General features: G+C 36.1%; 1 protein-coding gene across 2 annotated transcripts; it reads right to left on the bottom strand.

Annotated features, from left to right (window-relative positions):
• Positions 1-14231: 14231 nt before the first annotated feature.
• Positions 14232-17917, bottom strand: FEN1 (flap structure-specific endonuclease 1). Of its 2 annotated transcripts, none has more exons than XM_039353156.1 (2): positions 17771-17917; positions 14232-16783 (listed from the first exon to the last, which is right to left on the bottom strand). In XM_039353156.1, the coding sequence occupies exon 2, from the start codon at positions 16733-16735 to the stop codon at positions 15587-15589; it is 1149 nt and encodes a 382-aa protein (XP_039209090.1). In that variant the 5' UTR covers positions 16736-16783; positions 17771-17917; the 3' UTR covers positions 14232-15586. The 2 variants fall into 2 exon arrangements, with proteins under 2 accessions (XP_039209090.1, XP_039209089.1); XM_039353155.1 differs by having other exon boundaries at positions 17704-17915.
• Between the last annotated feature and the right edge of the window lie 33 nt (positions 17918-17950).

Raw genomic sequence — 17950 nt, 5'->3', positions numbered from 1 at the left:
GTTTGTACAGTAGTTAAGCACAACTAAGAAAAGCTATTAAGCGCCTACATTACCTGTTTAAATATATTCAGAATTGTGCAATTCTTGTTAGTTCTTTTGTGATGTAGCACTGTGACACAGAGATACAAAGCTTATTTTAATTGGACATTAAGATACATATCTGGTTTGAGTTATTTTTTTCTTTTATTTCATTTGATGCTGTCTGACTTCAACAATTCTTGTTTCATAACTTTGAATATTAGCTTTAACTATGGTTTTATCGGGGAAAGCAAAGTATTTAACTGAAAGTAGTTTTTATTTAGTTTATTTGAATCATTTCTGTATTGTTCCTCATTTCGAAAGTTTGAAATGATCCTCAAACATTCTAAATAAATAAAATAAATTGGTATAACACAATATATAATAAAATATTCAAGTTATTCTATTTCTAATTTTATTCATAAAATGAGGATTTCTGAGACTTAGCTGAAATCCTCAATCTGACCTAGGAAATATAATAGATTTTGGTATCAAAAAGAGAACATTTGGGCAAATTTATGCATAGTTACTAATAGTCAGGCATAAAAAAGCCAATTCAAAGCATAAGAGCAAGAAATGAATAAAGTTTTGGCAGAGACACAACATGTGATGTGATGTCACTATGAACTACAGATCACAAAGAAATTTTTTTTAAATAACTTTTATTAAACGTTTTACAGAGAACATAAAACTAATGCAAACTAATAAAAAGAACAAAGAAAGAATAAACAGAAATATAAAGAAGCTTCCAATTTCCTTTGTAGGGAATATAAGTACAATTACAAAATTATCTTAGTTTATGTGTCGAGCCCTCCCGAGCTCAACACACAAAAAAGGGGGGACAGCCTGGTGACGGAGGAGGAGAACCAGCGCAGGATCTAAGCAGCTCACCATTTTGGAAGGAAGAGTGAGCCGCAGATCCTCCGGCGACTGTTCTGGGCGCTGGAGCAGCAAAAGGACGATTCCGGACGTCATTAGACGCTGCACATGCGCAGATATGCTGCCACGCCTGCTCAGAAGGGCGAGCCGCTGAACAGCTGAAGAGCGGCAAGCCGGTGAACAGCTGATGGGCGGTAGCCAACAATTATGATTAACAGTCAAGGGTGTCTCAGAGAAGCCTCGGGGGTGGTTGAGGTTTCTCTGATTGCTGCCGGGTGCTGGTTGGGAGACGAGGGCGGGGTTGTAGTTTTTTTTTTTAATTGAAAATTTTTATAAACATTTTACAATAAAATACCGCCGCTCCCACCCCATAACCCCCCCCCCTTCCCAGAGCTGAATACAGGGTTAAAGAAAGAGAAAAAAAAACCATACAAATTAAATGAACATCAATCCACTATACATACATCCAAAAAAAATTTAAAGTACTTTAACTCCAAAACATAAAAGCTACAAATCCAACCATACCCAGTTTAAACTATAAATTATTCAAAAGCTAAATAATACTTCCTAATCCCATATTTAATCTGTACAAAATTTACCCATCTTTTCCACACCGAAATATCTCTCTTGTGAATGGTCTTTCAGATAAGCCGAAAATTTTGCCATTTCTGATAAATGAGAAACTTTGAGAAACCATTCTTCTATAATAGGCAAGGAATCCTTCTTCCAATATTGCCCAATCAGCAACCTTGCCGCCATAATAAAATTTAACATTAAGGTAATCTCTTTACCATCACAGTCTACAATAATACCTAACAAAAATAATTGTGGTGTAAATTTTATCCTTCTATTAAAAATCTTCTGAATGTTCCACCAAATCTTAATCCAAAAAGCCTTTACATTTCTACATGATAGTACGTTGCGTCCAGACAACCACATCTCCAACATTTGGGCTGTACATTCGGATACATACGAGACAACTTTTGAGGATCAAGGTGCCACCTATAAAACATTTTATAAAAATTTTCTCATAAATTTTGAGCTTGAGTAAATTTAACATTCCTCGCCCAAATAATCTCCCATATATCTAATAAAATCGGCTCTTCAAAATTCTGAGCCCATTTAACCATACAATCTTTAACTAATTCTGTTTCTGAATCCAATTCCACTAAAGCATTATAAACTCTTTTTATATGAGTTCTACTTTGATCTTTAATTTGTTTCATCAAATTCACATCTTCCATAGCAAAACCCACTTTTTGATCTATACTTCATCTTTCTAATAATTGCCTATACTGGAACCAAGAATAAATAATATTTTCTTGCATTAATTCCTCCATAGATTTTAATTGCCAATGATTCCCTTCCCACTTAAGCAATTGCTTATAAGAAATCCTATCCATTTTCACTCCTTTCCTTATCCCCTCTATTGCGTGTCCAGGAATTCCCCACAACGGTATTCTGAAATTTAATCTATAATATTTCTTCCAGTCACGCAATAAAGCAATTCTTAAAACATGGGACTAAAAACCCTATCCAACTTTTTATTATAAATTAAATACGCATGCCATCCAAATAATAAATCCCATCCCTCCAAAGAAAGCATATTTGAATTTGTTAAGTTAACCCAACCACTGCATCATAATACAATTTCAAATTCGGCACCTTGAGTCCACCTCTCTCTCGAACATCTTGTATAATTTTAAGCTTAACTCTTGGTTTTTTCCCAGCCCAAATAAATCTATTAATACCCTTCTGCCATTCTTCTAAATTTATCTCTTTCTTTAAAATGGGTATCATTTGAAACAAGAAAAGAAATTTTGGCAGAACATTCATTTTAACTGCAGCAATTCTCCCTAACAAAGATAATTGCAATTTTTTCCAATCATTCAAATCCTTCTGCATTTTAAGCCATAACATTTCATAATTATTTTTATACAATTTTACATTAGAGACAGTTATATAAACCCCCAAATATTTTACCTTTTTTACAATTTCAAAACCTGTCAAATTAACTAAAATCTCCTTATCCGAATTAGACATATTTTTAGATAATATTTTAGTCTTATTATTATTAACTTTAAAACCAGAAACTTGCCCATACTGATTTATAATCTGTAACAACTCCAATACCGTAGGTTGGTTGAGACAAAGTAAACAACCAAATCATCAGCAAAAGCTCTTAATAGTAATAATAGTAGTAAAGTTGGAAGGGACCTTGGAAGTCATCTAGTCCAACCCCCTGCTCGGGCAGGAAACCCTACACCATTTTGGACAAATGGCTGTCCAGTCTCTTCTTAAAAACTTCCAGTGTTGAAGCATTTACTGCTTCTGGAGGCAAGCTGTTCCACTGATTAATTGTTCTCACTGTCAGGAAGTTTCTCCTTAGTTCTAGGTTGCTTCTCTCCTTGATTAGTTTCCACCCGTTGCTTCTTGTCCTGCCTTCAGGTGCTTTGGAAAATAGCTTAATTCCCTCTTCTTTATGGCAGCCCCTGAGATATTGGAATACTGCTATCATGTCCCCCCTTGTCCTTCTCTTCGTTAAACTAGACATACCCAATTCTAGCAACCGTTCCTTATATGTTTTAGCCTCCAGTCCCCTAATCATCTTTGTTCCTCTTCTCTGTACTCTTTCTAGAGTCTCAACATCTTTTTTACATCGTGATGACCAAAACTGGATGCAGTATTCCAAGTGTGGCCTTACCAAGGCATTGAAGAGTGGTATTAATACTTCACGTGATCTTGATTCTATCCCTCTGTTAACGCAGCCTAGCACTGTGTTGGCCTTTTTGGCAGCTGCCTCACACTGCTGGCTCATATTTAAGTGATTGTCTACTAGGACTCTGGGATCCCTCTCGCAGAGAACTCAACCTTTTCATTAGATCTGTCTTTTTTCTGCAGAAACTCTGTATTACAACAGCTAAATGACATTTAAGTCAAGAAGCCCTTTATCTCAAACTCTCCCTGGCAATCAGGAGTTTAAAACTGCAGCAGAAACTGGCCACATTGGCATTCTAGCAGCCTGTCCTGTAACAGCAACAGAGCATGCAGAAGCAGTTGGTGCAGGACTATTACTGTCATATATTAGAGAAAAATTAACTCCTTCTAGAAATCCATCAGAATGCCCATTCTACTGTAGACCAATTAGCCTCCTCAACACACTCAACAAGCTCTCTGCAAAACACAGTGGAAATTCTAGGTCTGGTTGGAACAAGAAAACATACTTGAAAAGAGCAGAGTGATTTTAGGGAAGGCCAATCCACTATTGATCTCCAGCATCTCTTTGAAAAATGCTCCTCCTGCAAGACAACCTCTTTGTGCTGCTTCCACAGACTTGCAAATATAAGTCTGTTACTATAAACATATTTTAGCATTAGTATTCATGACTTTGGTTTCCTAGTCTGGTCTATTTTGAAGGGCTGACAAATTCCATAAACACAAAAGGGCTTTTACTCTGCCATTATGTCACGCTTTCTCTTCAGTTGCCCTTGAAGGCTAATATGGGAAGATTCTCTACTGGGAGAGACAATGCCCCTGTGATTCTGGACATATAGAAACAACAGAAGATGTGCTTCTCCAGTGGCTGTTCTACAGAGATGTTCACACTAGCTTCTTTACACCATTACTACATAAATATCCAGGGCACATAGGACAATTGTATTGCACCCCATTACTACATAAATATACAAGGCACATAGGACACATTGTACTCCACTCTGTTGTTTTCAGATACCTATCCTACTACAACATATAATCTTGCTAGGTTCTTTGCAACAATGCTCCAAACACATCAGGTTAATTAAGGGCTCAACTTTCAACTATATCTACTTTGCTGTATTAGAAGGCCTTGTAACTCTTCTTCTTCTATACACTAGTTACCATACAGCCATCCAATGTTCCTATTCTTTATTTTAGATTCTATTTTTGTATTTATATATTTAGTTTTTAAGATATGTATCTGATGGAAGTTAGCCCCCCCCAGAAGGAAATATTAAAAAGGGCAGAAAAATATATTTTTCCTCAAAAGGACTTTTTAAAACCAAACCTGGCCCCAAATCTATCTCTCTGCCCCAAGCAAGAGCTAGGCCCATACAAATGCAAATGTAAAACCATCAGAAAGTTGGAGCCAGAGCAATCAAGAAGACAAAAGAGAAGATCTGCATATCCCACCCAAACTCTAGGAATCAGCCCCATCACCTGGGAAGCAGGATATGATAATAGAATTAAACCACAGATATCAAGGCCTAGACAAACACTCAGAAACAGCCTCAAGGTTCATGCCACAGGAACAGGAAACTTCCAAACAAAAGGTTAGGGGGGGTATAAAACCTACTGCCCATGTGCTCAATCTCGCTCTTCTCTCCTCTGTACTTTCCTGAAGACCATCTTTCTGCAATAAACTGTAACCTTCTTCCCAAAGCAGTCACCATGTTTGCTTATTTATTCCCGGCTTGGATGAACCAGGATGAAGACCTTACTTCTATCAGTATCGTTTATATTTTTTATGTTTTAGCTGATGTGTCCTTTATGCTTTTTAATGACTGCACACCACCCTCTTTATGCTGGTCTATGATCATAATAAAATTTTCACTTAATTTGACTTATCACATAAGGCACGATGTTCAGGACTGTATATTCCAAGCAGAACTGTGATTTCCGATAAACAATTTAAAAAGCAAAGTATAGCAAACATAAGAATGATTGCTTAAAAAAATAAAAGTGCATTAGGTTGGAGAGCCTAATATTACACAAAGGTTTCAACTGAAGGATATATGCTTGGCCAGCAAGTTTTATTGAGAGTTAATATTATGGCATAACATACATATAATGCAAGGGGATAAATTTGAAATCCTTTTGTATAATATTTAGTTTTAAAAGGCCTATCCAGGTATAACCATAATTATAATCTTCTCCTTCTCCTTCAAAAAAATGTGAATTCCTAGGCTCTTAAAGTCAAAAACTGTAAGAAATGTGTTTAAATGGACGCTCCCTGCATTTTCTGAATGTTTATTTAGTGGTCCAGGATGACAGAAGAGTTGAGAAATTACCCTGGATGCCACATTGATAGTCTATTAACTTCTAATTCTAGGTTTTGAGCCTCTCACCTACAATGGAGAATCCGGCCATTCTGTTTTCTTTCTTTTTTATTTCTTTACGTATCAGGAAAGGGTTTTTTTAGAATTTCTTTGTCTTTTTTTTTAATATCCATCACTTTCTCTACACTCTTGGCATTTTCATCTAAACCTGAAAAATCTATCCCAAAGTAGTATGTTGACTATCTCCAAACTGAGGTAATACCTCAGTAATCACTTTGCCTTCTCTATCCATGTGATAAAATACAGGAAAGGCTTACTACTGACTTCTTCTACACTATATGAAATGATGCCTTCATATAGTGCCAAAGAATCTTCTTATGAAAGTGCTTCATTGCCGGTGGGAGGAGCAAGACCCAAGAGTTCTGCAACACATTCATCAATGGCAGATCTTCAAGCAGTCTTCTCCAGGCTCCTGGTTAAGGGAGATGGCAAAGTTCCTGACCTGGAATGTTAACGGCCTTAACTCCCCTCAGAAAAGAAAGAAAATCTTTCACTATTTAAAGCAACATAACAATGATATTATCTGTTTGCAGGAAACTCATATTTTACTTAAAGATCAAAAATATTTAGCTAATGCTCGTTTGGGATCTCATTTTGTATCTCCTGCCCCTGGGAAAAAAGGGGGAGTGGTTATTTATGTTAAGCAAAATCTACCAGTTTGTCTGGTAGAATCAGATCCTCAAGGAAGATATGTAATGATTGAACTTGGTTTATATGGTAAGAAAATACTTATAGTGGGATTGTATGCACCAAATCAGCAACAAGAACAATTTTATAAACTGCTACATCAGAAAATAATTTCGCTGGACTATAGATCTGTGATATTAATGGGGGATTGGAATGCTGTTTTAGATACACAAAGGGACAAAAAAGGTTCTTCTACCCTTTCTAAACAGGCTAAATTACCTAAAGCCTTTTTTGATCTGAAAGAGGACTGGGAATTGAGAGACTATTGGCGTGAACGTAACCAAGAGGAGAGAGACTTTACCTTTTTTTCAGATAGACATCAATCTCTTTCAAGAATTGATTTTTTTTTTTATTACAACTGACTTATATAATAGGGTAAAGAACGTAAAAAATTTTCCTAGGTCATTGACGGATCATAGCCCAGTCTGGATGGAGCTGATTCGTGAAAAAGAGGAGAGGAGATCCTGGAAGGTGAATGAGAACTTATTTAGACAAGAAAAGAATGTTCAAAAGTTAAAGGAGTGTTTAAAGGATTATTTTGTTTTGAATATGTATAAGGGGACATCAATATCAATGGTATGGGATGCAGGTAAAGCTTTTATGTGTGGGATTCTGATAAAAATGAACAATGTTCATAGACAAAAGCAGACTCAGAAGCGTAAAGAACTGGAAGATGAGATTAAATTAAAAGAAAAGTTTTTGATTTTAAATCCTTCAGATGAAAAGGTTAAGAAATCTATAAAGCTCTTAAGAACACAATTTAACATGTTGATGGCTGATCAATCTGCAACTAATTTTTTGTTTATGAAACAAAATATATTTTGTAATGCCAATAAACCAGAGAGATAGTTGGCCTATCAATTAAGAAAGAAACAGAGACAGAGAATAATAGATAAAATAAATTATAATGGTAAATTAGTGTATCAGAAGGAATTGATTAAGAAATCTTTTTTAGATTATTATCAAAAATTATATAAGACTACTAATGTACAAATTTTAGATATAAATAAATATTTAAGGGAGGCTAATTTTCCTAAATTGACAGAAGATCAGAAGCAAGAAATTAATGGTCCAATTACTAATGAGGAAATTGTGACAGTTATTAAGCAATTAAAATTAGGTAAAGCGCCAGGTACGGATGGTTTGACACCTATTTATTATAAAACTTTAGTAGAAGAGATGATTCAACCTTTAGGTGAGCTTTTTAACAACATATTGCAGGGTTCAGAGATTCCTCCGTCATGGTGCAGTGCTTTTATATCCTTGATTCCAAAAGAGGATCAAGATCTTACTTTACCAAAGAATTATAGACCTATATCTCTTTTAAATGTAGATTATAAGATTTTCGCAAAAATTTTAGCTAATAGGCTTATGACGGTTGTGCATCAGCTTATACATAAGGACCAATCGGGTTTTATAACTGGCAGGTACATGAAAAATAATGTTAGACAAATTATTAATATATTAGAATATTTAGATAAGAACAACCAAGTCCCTGCAGGGCTGATATTTTTAGATGCTGAAAAAGCTTTTGATCAATTGAACTGGCATTTTATGTTAAGAGCAATGATTAAAATCCGAGAGTCGCAGGAAATAAGAGGAATAGAAGTTAACAAAAAAGAATATAAGTTAAGAGCTTTTGCAGATGACTTGGTGGTTACTTTGTCTCAACCTATTTATTCTGTAGTGAAGTTATTACAGTTGATATATCAATATGGATTGGTTTCGGGTTTCAAAATTAATAATAATAAGACTAAAATATTATCTAAAAATATGACTACTTGTGATAAACAGATTTTGGCTAATTTGACTGGTTTTGAAATTGTTGATAAGATAAAATATCTGGGGGTTATCTTATCTGTTTCTAATGCAAAATTGTTTAAGAATAACTATGAAAGGTTGTGGGTCAAAGTACAGAAGGACTTGAGGAATTGGGAGAAGCTACAGTTATCTCTCATGGGACGAATTGCAGTGATTAAAATGAATGTCCTACCCAAATTTCTTTTTTTGTTTCAAATGTTACCTATTTTAAAGAATGAGGTTAATTTAAATGAATGGCAGAAAGGCATTAATTAATAAATTTATTTGGGCAGGGAAAAAACCAAGGGTAAAGTTTAAAATTATGCAGGACTTCCGTGAGAGAGGTGGACTCAAGGTACCGAATTTGAAATTATATTATGATGCTGTGGTTTTAACATTAATTAGTGATTGGATAAATTTAACAAATTTAGAGATACTCCATTTGGAGGGATGGGATTTACTTTTTGGTTGGCATGCCTATTTAATATTTAATAAAAAAGTGGATTGGGCTTTTAAATCTCATATTATAAGGATTTCTTTACTTAGGGTTTGGAGGAAATATTATAAAAGTGATTTTAAAATACCATTATGGGCTATACCTTGGCATGCGATAGAGGGGATAAAGAGAGGTGTTAAAATGGATACGGTGTCTTATACACAATTACTTAGATGGGATGGTCAAAACTGGCAGTTAAAATCTTTGGAAGATCTAGTACATGAAAATATTACCTATTCTTGGTTTCAATATAGACAATTAGTAGACAGATGGAAGATGGACCGTAACGTGGGCCTGCTTAGAGAAGATGAAAATCTTTTTAAGCAAGTAAAGGATCAAAGACAAACTCACATTAAGAGAATTTATGGGGTGCTAGTGGAACTGGATTCAGAATCAGAATTAATTAAAGATTGTATGATTAAATGGGCGCAGAATTTTGGTGAACCAGTTCTACTGGATACCTGGGAAACTATCTGGGTGAGAAATGTTAAATTTACACAAGCCCAGAATTTAAGGGAGAATTTTTACAAAATGTTTTACAGATGGCACCTCGATCCACAAAAAATGTCTTTTATGTATTCTGACTTACAGCCTAGATGTTGGAGATGTGGCTGCTTGGACGCCACTTATTATCATATTTGGTGGTCGTGTAAAAATATAAAAGCTTTTTGGATTAAGATATGGTGGAATATTCAGAGAATTTTTAGAAAGAGGGTAAAATTTACTCCACAATTGTTTCTGCTTGGTATTGTTACTGATTGTGATGCTAAGGAGGTTATATTGATGTTGAATTTGATTACAGCCGCAAGGCTGTTAGTAGGGCAATATTGGAAGAAGGAATCTTTGCCTACTTTGCAAGAGTGGTTTCTTAAAGTATCTTATTTGGCGGAAATGGCAAAGATTTCGGCTTTCCTAAAAGAACAATCGCAAGAGAAATTTTTTGCTGTATGGGAAAAATGGATAAATTTTATACAATTTAAATTGGATATGAAAAAATATCATTTAGCTTTTTTATAATTTGTATATAAACTCTACTTTTTCTTTTTCTTTTCTTTGCTTTTCTTTTTTAAACACCTTTTCTTTTTAAGGTTTATAATTCTTTTTTCATATATATTTTATTCTTAATTATCTTATAATTTTGTTAATTTCTTTTAATTAAGCCTATATTCTGCTCTGGGAAGCTCCGGGGGGGGGAGGGAGGGGGTGGCTTGGGAGGGGTTGGGGGAGGGTTGTATTGTTTTGTTTTTTGTTGTTGTTATTGTTTTTTTTCTTTTGTCTTTGTAAAAGTTTTTAAAAATTTTCAATAAAATGATGCCTTTGTCAGCACTAATGAGAAAGAAGAGAAGAATAAAGTTTTCTGCTTACCAATTAACTTGGGAAGCAATTCAGACAAGGCAACTGTTAGAGAATTTTAATTTCTGTTGGTGAAAAAATAAATCAGAAGCTCTCACAGTTGACTGCATTTAGCTGATTCAAATACATTTCTTTATATTCATATCAAAATATTTACAATACCATACATTCTTCTTTACAGCAACATAGCTCAATGAAGACTTCTTACAGAGAGATACAGAGACAAACCTGAGACTGAAAACTCAGCTTCTAACTCAATACCTTTTGCACAGACTCAGTAGCACTTTCTTCACATTGGCTGAGTTACCACATGACTCTTCCTGCTCATGAATATTCCAACAGCAACTGACTTCCTAATTGATGGAGAAATTGAAGTTGGAAGTATAATTTTTTATACTGATAAATTAGGATTTAGTTTTATTACTATGCAAGTGCAGAACTGCAAAACAGAGTGGTTCATATATCACATTAAGTCATATGCTGCTTTGACTTCTGCGAAGCCAACCAATAGTGGCATCTTCAACGAAGGGTAGTATAAAAATCATTCAACAATTTATTTACTCACTGTTCTTAGCCAGGAAAGGAAATTTTAGTTGCTTCCTATTCCTGATTGATTACAGCTGAAATAATCATTCCAGATAGACCAATTGCCTTGTTTAATGACCATTTCTAGTAATCATGATGAAAAAGTAACTTTGCAACCACTCCTTGCGTTTATGATCTTCTGAGGTCTATAAAGCAAAGGAAAGCTGAAGTAAAATTATATTTCACTTAGCAATTGCTTCATTTAACAACCAAGCTGCCAATCCCAATTATTCTTGCTAAACAAGGACTACCTGTAAATAATTGGAAATATATGGTTTGCTGCTGTCTGAATGAGCTAACATAAACTTGTAAGTCTCCCTACTCTTAGAGAGTTCTATTCCATGACATGGTGGACCATTGAAATTTAATTCATTAATAGGCCAAAATAATATATTGTAATTTATCAGTGATGGGATTCAAATATGTGAACAACTGGTTCTCTGTGTGGATGCTGCTTCCGGAAGTCCATTCAGGGCCTGGGCCACAAAAAATTAGCTACCGGTTCTGCGGAAGTGGTGCGAATTGGCTGAATCCCACCACTGTAATTTATTTGCCCTTCCTTACCAACTGAGAAAGGAAAACTACAAGGAAGCCTTTAATCTCTTCTCTCACATGGAAATGGGGATACATGAAATGGGAATACATGGAACTGAGACTTCTGTTGATTCATTCATGTAATAATCCATAATTCTCCTTATACTCCAGATTTGACCCTTTTCTTCCAAAAAGGTGCCTCAGTCAACTGGCAGAATCTCTGAAACTCAACATCAGGCTAAGCCTAACTGCTTTACCAAAGATCCAGATATTAATATTTGCCCTTTCCTGTTTAGTTTGAGGAAAGCTTCTTTGTGGAAGTATCTTGATCTCAGTATGAGAACTGATGCCTCATTTTACCATGTTCACCTTAAATGAAGGATTAGTTTTAAGTTGGATATGCACTGATGGAGATTTGAGCCTTGCCTGAAGAAAAAAAAAAAAGCAACGAGTCCTGAATTGTCTTGTCAGTCCCCCATTTTAGAATAATGGCGATGGTTTTATAGCTGCAATCTTTTTTTCACATCACCATGTATGAAAATGTCCAACCTGTATTCTAAACAGACATATTATCATGGTTTTATTAAAAGGGAAGGGCAGACTTAGTAGAACAACCTTTATTTTTATCTAAACACAACATAATTACTAAATCAAATAACAGTTCAGGCAAACCTGTAGCTCTTGTAATTATGTTCTTCTGATTTAATCCCATTCCCACCCCAAATCCTTTATGTGGTCAGTACTGTCAGACCTCCATTGCAAAAGTTTAGGGATCACTATCAGATAAGATACTGATTTCTAACTTCAGTTAATACTATACTGTAATGGCAGAGCATTCATTAGGATGCCATGATGTAAGTAGTATTTGTGTTGCAACAGTACATGCAACTGCAAAATAATCCCATGGATTTGCTGTCTCATTTCTTTCAAACCACAATTTCATATTATCCTCAAGGTAAAATATAAGTGTATAATGAATTTAACGCAACAGGATAACCAACAAACCTCAATTTCCTCTAAGGCCTTAGAAAGATAGTAAAGCTGCTCCTGTACTTTTGGTAGGTGAAGTTGCTTTATTTATATTTAATTTTCCACTGACCTTGATTTTCACTTTTCTGGCCAGAAATAGGTTTGGACATTAGACATTTCTTAATGCCATCACAACAGAAGTTGAGTCTTAGATTCTGAGGCAATGCACTTTATCTGAGGAAATTACAATATTCACCATCCTAATGTGGGAAAGAAATAGAATAACATAGAATAAAGAAGAATAAAGTAGAATAATAATAATGAAAAATCATTAAAAGCAAAAATCATGTGTCTGCATAATTTCTGTTAGAAAGCTGTGTTAGCAAAAAGCTGTATTAACAGTACGTGAATGACCTAATGCATATTTAGAAACATCGTTTAAAAGTAAAAACTGCTTTCATTGTATTCCCATGAGAAATGGACCTAACGTGTGAGAAACTATCTGAAAGTTACACAAAGTAGATTCCATATACAATGTAAGATTCCATCTATGCTTCCTTTGTTCCTGAGAAAAAGAAACCTATAAAGCTTTAGTTTAGACCCTCCCCCTTGTTCAGAAATTTGCTGATTGTAAATCGCTTCTGAACCTTTGCGCAAAAATAAACCTCTCTTTCACCCTTGGAATTCGTAAAAGTCTTTTATTTTTTTTTAAGGCTTTTATTTTTCCACAAGAATCCGAGAGGTCAAAGAATTGGGAGAATGGAGCACCATCTACCACAGTCAACATCATGCAGAATTAAATGTTCAAAAAACCTGATTATTCCGTCAGTTTGTTAAAGACTGGCATTCAATAATTACATTCTGACCTCATTCTGCCATCTGAGTAATGCTCAGTTCAGGAGGATGAAGCTTCTAACTGAACCATAGTTAAGACTTCTGCTTAGATAAAATTAAATTTTCAACAAGACAAAACAATTTCGCGCCCACCTCATTGCCGGCAATGGAAAAAAAGTTGCGATACGTCACGAAACGCCACACGAAGTTGCGAGTTTGATACCCCTGCTGTAGGAAAATCATTAATGTTCCACACAAACAAGTATTGTACTTCTCAGCAATTTATACATACTGTAATAGTTAATACTTATAATCAATAGCTCGTTCTTTCTGAAAAAAACAAAGCTAAAAAATGACTTAGTCTTAGAATGATATTTTTACATTGTTTGAATCAGTGGTTTATTTTTTAGGGATTTTCTTAGAGGGGGATTATAAAATTGTAAACTAGATTTTTCTGGAAGGGAGAACCACATAGAAATATATTTTGAAGAAATGGCATTAATGGAAGCTGGGTGGAAAGAAGCGTATTGTTGAAGTTCTTGCATTTACAGCTCTTCGAGAGCAATGGAGGATTGCAGCATGCAAAGATTGCACAATGCACTATGATAGGCTTCAATGTGAGCATCAGAAGAGATTGAAAGTTTTATCCAGTTCATCTGCAACTACGAGCTATGAGAAGCAAAGAAAGATCTATCACAGGTAGACTGAAATCTCTTCAGAAGTAGTAAATCTGTGGTAGAGTTTAGACGTCTCCTAAGGCAGATCAAATCAGTGGGAAAAGTTTTGTGGGGACATCAGCATTGGTGGAGGGTGGGAGGGCAAGCTGGTGGGATATATTCTGTGAACTGTTGAGAGGAGAAAAAGGTCTTCTTCACTCCATAAAATAATTCTAGGGCCTCTCTAGATTTTGCTTTTTCTGAAATCCAAGACATCTAAGAGTCCAAATTTTATGCTAAATCACAAGTAACCCAAAATGAAACCACATCTGAAATATGTTTTTATTGGATTTGAAACAAAATATTTTACATTTCATGCATTCTATTAATATAGAATTTCTTTTGCCTCATTGTGCTTTAATGCCTGCATACAACCATGCAAACAATTCTTTTAGTGGCAAGATTCAATTTAAAACTATGTCTTGACATTGTACAATAAATCCTAATTTATTTTAACTAATATCTAATCCTGAAATCCTTATTTCTAATTTTTATCTGAATTCAACCCAAGCTCCTTTTCCATCCAGAGAAATGTAAACTCACAATTTTCTTCTTGAATCGTAAGTAGGCATCTCTCATGAATGTTTAAAAAGATTTGTTAAAGCAGGTATGTTAAACTGCCAGCTAGCAGGCCAGATGCGCCTCGCCGAAACTACGCCCACCGTATTGTCAGCAATGGGAAAAAAGTCGCGATACGTCACGAGTTTGACATTCCTGTGTTAAAGTAACAGAGCCATTTGTTTAAGCATAATATAAAGCAAGAGCCATTTGTTTAAGCATAATATAAAGCAAGATGTAGTAATGAAAATGGAGATTTATTATATACATTTGAAAAAATTAAAATGGCTTATTTTTAACCCATGCAGGGTTAAATGTTATAAATCAAATGCCAAGACCAGTATGAAAATTTCAATTGTACTGTAAAGTATACATGAAACTCTCTTAAGATTCTGACTTCCTTTGAAGTTTTTTTACCCACTGCCAAGTTATCATTACTGCCAGTTTTCAACTACTATTACTTTCTAATCCTCAGATATGGCCAACTTTCTAAGCAATTGTTGTCATTGAAGATAAAAGTCCTTTTTGGCCAAAGATAAGTTATAAACAAGGCTGAATGAGAAGCTAATGTATCACCTCTACAGCTATCCCATCTGACATGTGTTTTAGTGAACAGATTATTGAATAGCAGCTGTAACAGTTCATTTCTGAACACCACAGATATTTCCAGTAAACACTGTATTGCAATCTTATAAAATTTATTTTAGTATCTATGCACATTTAGCAGGTTGCCAATACTGATTGAAATCTGCAACTCAAAATTAAGTCATTTCATCACATTATCGTTAACAATAATAGATTAAACACCATACGTGGCATGACTGAGATTTCATAATACTCAAGGCGACAGTAGCTCTCAACAAGAAACTTTGGAGACCAAAGATTCCAAACACCTTCTGAATGCAGCAGTATTGTTTTTGTTAATAGGCAACCAACAATTCTTTCACTTTTTGAGTATTGTAAATCAACTGTATGTCACAGAAGAAAGCCTGGATTTGCTGCTTAATATATTTTGTCCAAGGAAAAGTGGAGTGTTGAAGACTTAGCACTGTTCTAGAACTTTATTTCCCTTTCTTAAATTTTGATGTTGCTGAACCACTACTCTTGGCCTTCTTTTTGGCCGATCCCTTAGGCTCTGACTCCTTACGCTTAGCTGAGGTAATTGAGCCGGTCACTTTGAAAAAATCATCCAGCCGGCCCTGAGTGCTTCCCTGTCGACTCTTGTTCAGTCTCTTGATCCCATTACGAATTCTTTCTTCATTGAATTGCTTCTCCTCACACATGAAGCTAACCAGTCCTTCCTCATCAGGCTCATTCCACTTTAGCTCCACCTCTTCTGGGTTTACAACTTCAGGCTCCAAGAAGAGTTTTTGGGCCTCCTTGTGCAGCCAGTTCTCAGGCACAGGATACTTCTTAGCATCTAGTTGCTGAATAATCTTCTCTATGTTTTTGTGCTGCCTGATGAGTTCCACTGCACGTTTGGGTCCAATTCCACGGATGCTTTCGCAGTAATCACAACCTAGTAATATACACAAGTCCACAAATTCTTTCTGGCTCAAGCTCATATCCTGGAGAATACGGTTTAGATGAAATTCCTGAATGGGCAGTTTCTTTGCCTCACTCGCTGTAAGATGCCGCATTAGCACAGGGCTGCCAAAGGTCAAGCAATCCATATCCTCAGTGGCAGCTGCGTAGACCTTGTTTCCTTTCACTAGCGCAGCACAGCTAGCTTCAGCTTCACCAGGGGCATCTACATATGGGATGCCCATCAAAGTCAGCAGTTTTTTACATTCATCGTTGTGCTGTTTAGTCACTTTAACTAGTCTCTTGCTGAACTTTTCTATATTTTCTTCCTCACCCATCTCTTTGGCCTCTTGCAGCTGCTTTTCTGCTTCAGTCCGGCGCTCAGTACGCTTAGCCAATTCACCTGATTTCAGCTGGGGGGGTTTGCCATCAAAGACATAGACAGGCTTGATGCCATTTTCCATCATGCGGATAGTGCGGTAGAACATACCCATCAGGTGGCTTGTGGTCTCACCTTCTTCATTCTGCAGCATATCAGCTCCCTGTCTTACAGCAATTAGGAACTGGTAAATACTCATAGAGGCATCAATGGCCACTTTCCGCCCAAAATAACTCTTGATGTCATTTTCTCGAATGGCAGCAGGAGCCATATCTGCAATCAGCTTAGCCAAACCGTGGATTCCCATCTCAACTGGTCAGTCTATGAATCTGAGGCAATATAATAGAGGAGAAACCTAGGAAATAAAGTAATAGGTAAATTTTAAAATGACAACAAGCAGGTCTCATAGTGGAACAAGACATATTCTTAGTGTACTGATACTCTTTTATCAATATCACATAGATCAATTATCTTAAGTGACATTTCAAAGGACTTTAGGAAGAAATTACATTTCCCTTATGGACTCTGTGGGCTTGTTTCTTTTTGTTCCCATTCTTGTTTTCATCACTCTTCTCATTTTCATCCTTGGTTTTTATCTATTGCTATATGTTTTCTTGTTTTTAATGCTTTTATTTGTAATCACCCAGAGTTCTTGGGAGTTAAAAGCAGCATACTGATAACTTTACTCCCAAGAAAAATGTAATTATTTGTAATGGGGTGCATTAAGAAAACTTTAACTGCAGCTAGTTCATGCTAAGTGAATGGCTATAGATAACAAAGCCACATTTTAAGATAATTTATTTCTAATAAAGGCTATAAAGAATCCTCTTCCAATGGATAAGATCATCACGGGCATGAAAAATTACTGACGACTGTTCATAGTCAGCCACAACTCAAAGACAGTAGAAACTGAAGAATGCGGTGGAGGCCTCACTTTTCTACCAGCATAGGGTACCACACTGGGAAACAAAACCTAAACTGTCGTCGGTAAGACCTGTGCTCGTCCGAAGGCCAATGCCTGCAGGGCGAATCGGCCTCTGGGAATTCAGAGTTCACGCACATGAAACCAGATGGGAGAACCACCCAGGTGGATCCAAACTTGCCGTATTGATTCCAAGTACTTAGCCGCCCACCCCAGCGCTAAGCCTCTTGCTAAATGAATGGGCTCTTCAAACATTCAGTTTTGCAATTCCACCATCCCGCGCCAAACTTGATGTGTCCACAATTAGAAAAGCCAACTGGAATGATAGCAATAATAAAAGTGGTAACACCCACCACGCTATCTGGCAAAGAGCTCTTTTTCGATTTTGTGCACAGCCGCAAAAGCAACTTCGTCCCGCACCTTTCCTCTACCTCCGAGCGGGCCAACAGGCTCCCACCGCCTTTGATTGACGCGCCCCTCCGTCCACCGCGCGGGAACTAAATTGCGTCTATCTCCCCAGCCCGGCGCTCCCCAACTCTTCGCGCCTTCTAAATCCCGCGCTCAGGGCTGCAAGAGACGAGACCACGCAGTGATTTCTGG

This window comes from Crotalus tigris, unplaced genomic scaffold (assembly GCF_016545835.1).
Source record: "Crotalus tigris isolate CLP2741 ecotype Arizona unplaced genomic scaffold, ASM1654583v1 scf7180000018504.2861643, whole genome shotgun sequence".
Taxonomy (NCBI): Eukaryota; Metazoa; Chordata; class Lepidosauria; order Squamata; family Viperidae; genus Crotalus; species Crotalus tigris.
This window is presented reverse-complemented; position numbering and strand designations above follow the sequence as displayed.

What these genes read in the sequence shown, in the direction of transcription:
- FEN1 (XM_039353156.1), bottom strand. Translation starts at nt 16,735, where the DNA reads ATGGGAATCCACGGTTTGGCTAAGCTGATTGCAGATATGGCTCCTGCT.